This window comes from Sinohyriopsis cumingii, chromosome 1 (assembly GCF_028554795.1).
Source record: "Sinohyriopsis cumingii isolate HCF-2022 chromosome 1, ASM2855479v2, whole genome shotgun sequence".
Taxonomy (NCBI): Eukaryota; Metazoa; Mollusca; class Bivalvia; order Unionida; family Unionidae; genus Sinohyriopsis; species Sinohyriopsis cumingii.
In genome coordinates, this window is record NC_142961.1 from 93,310,859 (window position 1) to 93,319,839 (window position 8,981).

At 35.7% G+C, this 8,981-nt stretch overlaps 1 protein-coding gene across 1 annotated transcript in view; it reads right to left on the reverse strand.

The window, feature by feature from the left end:
- The window catches only part of LOC149807358 (pikachurin-like), a 185,328-nt gene extending 179,087 nt beyond the window's left edge, over window positions 1-6,241 (reverse strand). Inside the window, exon 1 of the mRNA XM_089965835.1 lies at window positions 5,890-6,241. Within this exon, the coding sequence (XP_089821961.1) occupies window positions 5,890-6,034 (145 nt within the window). The 5' untranslated portion in view covers window positions 6,035-6,241. The remainder of the gene's footprint in view (window positions 1-5,889) is intronic.
- Between the last annotated feature and the right edge of the window lie 2,740 nt (window positions 6,242-8,981).

Sequence of the window (8,981 nt, forward strand, 5' to 3'; positions counted from 1 at the left end):
GTCAATAATCATTGCCCAGAAAGTTCATTTTCACTGAGTGCTTAGTCCATCATTTATTAAAACTTTGTTCAACATACAAAGTAATCAATTTGTATGTGGTACCTTTGAAGTTTTCCCAAATATTATGAAAAAAGTATAAATGAAACACCTACACTTAATAGTAGTAACTCAAACAAGAGCAAAATTCATGGGATTTTAAAAGGACCATCAAAATAAATTAAAGGACTTTGCAAGGGATTTTCTAATTTTCCCAACTTTTAAGTTTTCAAGACCAAACATCAAAAAGGGTTTTTCAAGACCTGTACACACCAAGAACAGGAGCTGTTAGAATTATGCAAACATTTTATAAAACCCCACCTATCTCATATTGGATAAATGTAATATGTATTATTCATAACAACCAAACCTTTTCATATTTAATTTGTCTATGCATGAGCCAAATTCACTGTGATTACAAACTGGACAGCAAATTTTGCCATTTCTTACATAACAGTGGTGTCACGTTTGCTCAACACCAGTTCATAAGTCATGTATAAACTAAGGTATTAGTACAAGCCATCATTGCTATCTAAACATGCCGCAGGCTGGAGTTAATCTCTTACGCAAGGTTACCGTGACCAAAGAGATGACCCGACATCTTGAATCAGCACTGGCTTTAGAGCGAGTGACTTTCCAAATATATGTTACAAAGATCAGAGGAACCCGTGAGGACTGGGGCATGTTCTAAATCCGTCCCCACGTGGACAGACAAGAAGGATATTGTCTGCTAAGTTTGATTGGATCGAATCAGAGAGACATCCAATTGGAATTGAGATGGAGGGTGTGGTAACAATTTTGATCCGAATTATAACTTATAACTAACAAGCAAAAATTGAGTTCTCCTGAGAAGATTGCTGAGCAAATAGGATTACTCCAAAAAAGCCACTTGTAATTTAGCAGGAAAACTTAGAAACAGAATCTAAGGAAAGACAAAGCTTCATAAAGGTCAGTAAGTTATTTCCTCAGTTTTTGCAGAATACTACGGCATTGTGATTGTAATTATGTGTAGTATGTATATTTAATTACTAGGATTATTTAATATGTAGAATTAACTTTGCAGTGTTTAGTTTACATGTGTATTTGAAAAATCAGTTTGAGTATTATGTAGAGAATTATGTAGATTGGTAGCTTATGGTCAGAATTAATTTTATAATTTGCTATTAGGTTACTTAGTAGTAAACTACTGCATTTATTCATGCGATATATTAGATTTTACACCTGCTTGAATTGTGCATTTGGAAAATGGTTAAAGTGTGTAAGATTAGTTAATATGGGTACATGGATATATCAGAGCATGGATATTTGAATATCTGTGTACTTCGTATGAGTTGTAATGTAAAGAAATGCATCTGATTGCTGTGATATTGTTTAATAACAATAATAATAATAATAATAATAATAATGAGGACTTTGTATAGTGCCTAATCTTTAGAAGCTCTAAGTGCTTTACAACATTAGACAATACCTATAAGATTAAAAAACATAAACTAATATTATTACAAAAACAAACACCATGAAATTAGAAAAACATTAAAAAATAAAAAACATGCTCAGAATATTTCAGGTAGGAAACATTATTAGGTCTTTAAGTTGAGAGCACTCTTGAATGTGATCACTGTGTCTTTGTGTCTAAGTTCAGAGGGCAATTCATTCCATGTTGCTGGGCCCTGGTATGCAAAAGAACGCTGTCCATCTGACTTTGTTTTCATAGTGGGAATAATGAGTATACGATTGTCAGAATAGGAGTGTAAGTATCTTGCTGGTGTGTACACATGGGTGAGATCGGATAGGTATGTTGGACTAGAGTCCGACAGTGAAATGTAGCACAGAGAACAAATTTTGAAATGATTCTGGATCGAATGAATAGCCAGTGTAGGGTACAGAGCAGCGTAAAGGTGTGCTCTGATCGTGTACTCTAAATATGATCAGAGCATCTTAGTATAATGGGATTAGGAATACGTACTAATGTGACGCAATTTATTGATTTATGTATGAGAAGTAACTGATATGGTGCTTTTATTATAACATTTTACCACAAAAGAACGTATGAGTATTTCGATGTGAATGAATGCGTGACTGAAGAATTTAATAGCCGTTATCAGATGATACGCTGGGTGTAGTGGGAGATGAGAGGGCTTAGGAAAAGACTGTACCATCCTTGTGTTTTCACAGGAAGCTTTTTGGGGGACAGAGGGGTTAGGAAAAGACTGTACCATCCTTGTGTTTTCACAGGAAGCTTTTTGGGGGACAACTTCTGGTTCAGGAGTCCAGAGTCTCTATTAGAAGGGACAGAAGTAAGACTAGCAGAGCAGTCGGAGTTGACAAGTCTAGTCGGTAAAGAGTCGAGGAGGAGGAGGAAAAGGAGTCGAGGACGAGAAAGTGGAAAAGGAGGAGAAGTATACAGAAGTCGAGAAGGAATCTGAAGAAAGTCGGGAGGAACAGGAGAAGGAATTGGAGGAATAGGAGAGAAGAATACACAGATGAGTAGAATACAAGGACAGATGGAAATCTATCTCACACGACAAATCAAATGATGCAATAGGCAATCACAGGGTCAAGTGGAAGGAGAGTACTTGGGAAATTTTAATCATTTGATTACTGAATTGTCATTAAGTTGTTATAGTTGAATTTCACTTATTTGTATACTGACTCATTTAACCATCTGCATTGCTGACTAGGGGCTCAGAGCTTTACATCTATCTTTCACTAATTTAACTTCCAACCAAAATCGAGCCTGGTTGGGATTTCTGTAATAATTTAAAATAAATAATGGAAGCACACCACCCCACATCTACTACAGTGATGGCATAACAAAACCCGGTCATACAACAAGTAGCATGGTCACATGATCCAGATCCTGCAGCCTACATTTCTTGACTGCAGAGGTCAATGGACCAAGCAATACAAACAAACTATATAGGGTAAAGGCTGATTGTGATCGAATACTGATACTGACGAGTTTTGGTGATATTATGTCTAAGCAATATTCCTTGGATGAGGAGTCTGTAAGTGCTGGATAATCAGTGCACATGTCCGCTTATTAAAGTTATAAATTATGTGCTGTTTGTTATATATGATGCATTTTTGTCTATACAGTATAGTATTGGCAGCCAGTATATTTGGTGGAGGAAAGGTGCAAAATAAAAACAGGAAGCATCACCAAACCATGAGAAGCTGATAGCAAACTTTCTCATATACCCACGCAGGCTGAGCCAAGACCTGAACCTTCACAGACAGTGGTAAGATGTTATTAATCTGTAATCACAAGTGCCTTAGACCACTCAGCCACCCTGGGCCCTTGTTATATATGAGATGACAAATATTCCACTTATCAACATCAGACAGGGTTCAATATCACTATAATTTCATAGACTCAACATGGCTGAGGCTATGAAGTGATTCTATACCTTGTAACAGCAATTTAAACTATTATCAAAAACAAAATGATGACATGAGTAAAATCTACTACCTAAGTAGAGTTATATTTTTCTAGAACTACGGCTAATGATAAAGTTATTAACTAGACTATATTAGGTAAAATACACATGCTGACACTTTGACCACAATGATAATGTGAGACTCTTGCTGTAATTTGCTTTTCAAATAAGGCTTGCTATAACATATATCCAAAGAATGCCATATTTACTACGACACAAAAAACAAGGCTGAAAATGGAAATAGTTCTTCGATGAATATCATGGGCGATCCTGGATCAGCCAAAACCAAATTTTGCATGAAGAACATAAATGCTATTTTACTCGTGTTTCTGTTGTGTATTAAGCAAGAATGCAGGGATCGTCCTGGGCTTCGCCAATGTCGCAAATTGCGATTTTTTTTCCTTATTGGCGACAAAAATATCCCATCTGGCGATTTTTTTGGCGACATACTTTTTGGTTATTTAATTTGTACATACAATCAATGATTTGGACTGGATAAATTAAAAGGCAGAACGAAAGGAAGCCACAAACTTGACTAAGCAATGCATTGGAATCAATCTGTTACACAAACGATCCTTTGTTCTTATTGACAACCCCATCTTTACAGTGCATTGTTACATCATAATCTGCTTATGCTGACATCTGGGCTGAGTACTGTATGCTGCGATACAGTCAATCATGCTACCACACTATACCTACAACTGACCGACTTCTGAAGACGCGAATAGAACAGATACAGTTAATTGTATGGCTAATCCTTCTGGTTTTTTTTATACATATACCAATACAATAGTTTTGCTGAACCTTCATAGAAAACTGATAAGCTTTGAAGTACCGACTACTGTGTATAAATACAAAGCAAATGGAAAAAATCTAAATCACAATTACATCTGTCGCCAGTGCGGCATTTTACTCATTGATCTTTTCCTTTTGCCATCAGTCCTGATTTACGGCTGCAGAGACTTAAACTCCGCAACAAGAAATAGCAAAAAAGAACAGTTTTGCATAATTAATAACAATTATTTATTTCTCAAAATACAGGAGTGAAAGAATCCCTTAATTGGGTGTGAATTTATGCTTATATATATGGTCCAATATTGCCAGGTGTTGACTCGTGTTAAGTTTCATTCGTGAGAATGGAGATCCTATTTTTCTTGTCGAGAAAATTTATACAGCATTCAGTGATCATTCTTGGGATTTAGGAAGCAATTCGCTACAAGCTTTATGAAGCTAGCCATGGGGGGGGGGGGGGGCTGCTGAGAGACTACTGGTGTCACCTGTCAGCAATGAGGACTGTGAACGTGGATTCAGTAAGATGAACCTCATAAAAACTGACATCAGAAATAAGCTCTGCATCTCATCTCTCGAGAATTTAATGAGAATCAGCATGTACAGATGTGAAAAATTAGACTTTGAAACTGCATTCAACAAGTGGGCAGCCCTAAAATCGCGACGGATCTTCATGTAACACTTTGTAACATTTTGTTAATGCTTGTTGTAATTAAAGTATTAACTAATCCATCTTTTGTAATTTTCATTGCCTGTTACATTAATAGACTAAATTAACACTTGGAAAAATGTACACTACTTTTTTTGGCGACACTTTTTGAAAATTGGCGACAAAATATTGAGGTTGGCGGTTTTTTTGGCGACAGTTTTTTAAAAGCCAGGACCATCCCTGGAATGCACCAACGTCAACTTTCTGACAATATACTGAAAAACTGCCTGATGTGAATAACACCTGGCTTGCTCCATTGAGATATACAGGAAAGTTTTTGAAACCCATCCTTGATGTATTAGTACTAGGTTCAAACAATGTTACTTATTTAGCATTAGCCTACTAAATGCAAACAGCCTATACTGCTACAACATAGTTCCAGTGCAATCCATGTTTTCGACAGAAAATGCAATATTTTGACCTTCCTTCCTAGTATGATTGTCCAAATATCTAAAATATTGTTGGAACGGTCAAAGGAAACTCAGACTTGGTAGCTGTGTTGTTTACAAAATATATATGCAGGGATATATTTGGTTTTCTATTTAGAGAGTTTTCAATCTGTATGCAAGTCTTTGTTCTCATATTTTTGTACACCAGAAATATCACAGGCACTTGATTCTGGGAAAACTATTGATAACGTCCAATTGTTAATTGGGAAGGGTACTGTCACTAGTTCCCCCTTGAATCAAGTACCTATGACATGTATGCACTATAATTATTTTTGGATCCAAAGCATTAAGCAGCGGCTAATATTTTTTTTTTTTTTTTAAATATGGCATGAAACATTATCGGCACTAGTCTCTCATATAGATCTACCTGTCAATTTTTTTTAAAAATCCCATATTCAATCCATGCGGACACTGGATAGACGAACTGATATTATAATGGCTGAATTAAGATACGAATAACGCTTACCTTGAAAAAAAGCGACCACATGTTCATTTGGTCTCGATAAAGTCTGTGTAAATAGGCAGATAAATGTCAACAGTACAATCAACTGCATCAGTCCGGGACAACTTTCAAAGCAATGTAAAGACGCCATTTTCCTTACTGTACACATCAAATGTCACAAAGAGCTCCTCTTTCCCCGATTTGATTAAAATCGAGTCATCAAACACACCAAAACTTGTATCTCTTTAGTTCGGACATGGAGGTGTCTTGAGAGAAACGAAAGTCTGATCAAGATCTCAACAGATCACTCATGAGTGAAACGACATACTATTTTACAACTCATCAGGTTGCATCCCTATGTAGCGCAATGCGTGATACTATTTGAGGGTCGTGTGCCATAAATGGAACTGACTCAATATTTTCATGGGGGACACGGGTTGACAGAAGAATAAAGGAAAATCGATATCGTTTTCTTGGAATGTTGTCTTGCCCGCAATGCGCACTAGCTACATTACTGATGTAGACACAAGACAAATATCAAAATATTTCTAATTCAATCACTATCGAGTGGCAAAAGTCAACATCGCGGGTTTTGCACTTTTTAATTCTTGGCTGAGGTATACCACACACGTTGGGTCATACTAAACACAGCTAAGACAGCAAAGGCGGCACATAAACGTTTTAAACTGACAATACTGGGAAAAAATTAATCTTAAATTCCAACTAATAACAACAAATTTTTTTATTGTCCAGATGATATTGCTTTTTAATGTCTATTCGCACTCAGAGTGGTAATAAGTTATCGGAAATATTCAAAAATGCCTTTTCTCAACACATATTAAATCTTATTATTTGTGACTTCTTAAAGATGCAGAACGTTCTACTGAAAACGTCCTGTTATTGGTGCATGTTTCACCTAAATTTAATTTGCCTTGTTTGTTCGATGTTTTTAATTTTTTTAAAAATTTCATTATATGCTGTTGTAATGTAGAATTGTAATGTAGCATTGTATGCTGGACTTAACCTTGTCCAGTATCAAGTTTATTTTCTACTTGATCTGAATTATTGATTTGCCTGGTGTACCTGACATTGTCCAGATTATATATCATAATTTTAGTAACAGTCTTTCTAATAGTAAAACCATTATATTTTATAAACACTAAGAACTATCTAAACTTTTATTTTCCATTAGGTAATTTTTTTAGGAAAAAAAGAAAATCAATTGTGACCTGAGGTCAAGTAGAGGACTATATAATCTTGTCACTGGAAGCATTATTCATTCGTGCTTCAGATCTAGTAGAATAAATTTTTTATTTTTGTTGCGTTCAGTGTACATTTTGACTGGAATTTATTTCTTCAAATTATTTAATTCAATGAATATTTTTTTGTGGAAATACAGTGCTAAAATAAAAATAATATTTTGGACAGAGACATTCAATGGGATTTATAGCGAATTTAAATCTGGAATTATATTAGTGTGTTTCACCAAAGGACTGTTGGTACAACAACACAATACAGACCGCTACAGACACATCAATACCTTAAGCGTTGGATTTAATTTTTCTTTCTATAAAAGTTTATTAAGAACTTTAAATTATTAGAACTTGTATCTAGTAATTCTCTAGAATAATTTGGGGATTTGTTTCGCAATACCATAAGTTCTTTTTTTCAGTTTTCACTTCGTATTCTATTTAAGGAATTAACAGCCGGGGGGGGGGGGAACAAACCTCTTTTGAAGAGCCCTCCGTTTAGAAAAATACTGTTTACAAACAAATCGAAAACAAACTCTATCGTACAGGTTTATTTTCCTGAAGTAAGGTTTATAAAAACGGGGGGGGGGGGGGGGGGAAGAGACCTCTTTCGAGAAGCCCTCAATTTTAGAAAAGACTGTTTACAAAATAATCTATAAACAAAATCTCTATCGTAAAGGTTTATTTTCCTGAAATAAGGCTTATAAAAAAAATGTTTGTACCATTTATGGCACTTACTTGAGGTCCCACCCCCACCCCCGCTGCTATTCTTTTCATCCGAATAATTTATCAAGTCCTATACGATATCGTGTTCGGGGATCATGTAAAGTTATTGTTATAAATCCGTGCGGTGTTGCTTGTGTTCTTGAAAAGAAATTTTTAAATCTGATTATGTCTATGTCTCCACTGCACCAAATTTGATGAATATTTTTTAAAGTATGTGTATCAACTCCGTTAAACACGACTAAAATATTACAGTTATCTCTGATTACTTTCGGAATTTGTGTATATCGCTGGGTAACTTATATCACATCAGGGTTTTTATGTCTGCCTCGAGAAAATATTCTTGCTGGATTTGATTGCTTGTCAATCGTCACGTCGTCGTAAACCACTAAATTATTCATCCATCAATATCATCTGCGGACTGTGCTTCATTATTATCATTTATAAAATCGATTAAATCATTACTGTAACGTCGCCCTCTTAGTAAGAGTGGTGGTTAAATTGGATTTGGCTGGCGTTATCTAGAGGATTACCTCCCTCGATATTATAGCCCGGCAGGAGTGAAAGAGGAATAGAATTTCAACAGAGAACTGAGCGAGAATACTGGGAAGAAATAAAGCAATACGAACCCTCTTTGACAAGAAAATAACAAATTTAATTAGAACAAATTAACAACGGCAATTCCAATTCAAGTTAGATTATATCAATATAATTTAACAGGTGTGTCTAATTTGGATTTATTTCATCATCATAACGAGAGGTGAAAAGAGCGCAATGTTTACGACCGATTTGCATAACCTTCCTGTCTGGACTATATATCAACGTCTCCTAGTTCATCCTTCCTAAGCTCTATTCTTAGCCTCTTCATGGACTTCCTGGTCCTTTTATTCTGACCTCTTCTTTCTTTTCCTTGGACTTCTGTCTTCAGACTGTCCCGTCTTTCTCTCAGAAAGCTGTTCCTTTAAGGACAAAATTACCCCATAATTATGTATACCCCACTCTCTCGAGGTACATAAAATTCACTTACGTTACACAGAGCATTTTGGCTACACACACTGCGTAAATTCTGACTTTGTACGGTAGGACATTGACCTCGCTTCCACCGGCAGGTCTTAAATTACGACGTGAGCGTCTATCGAATAC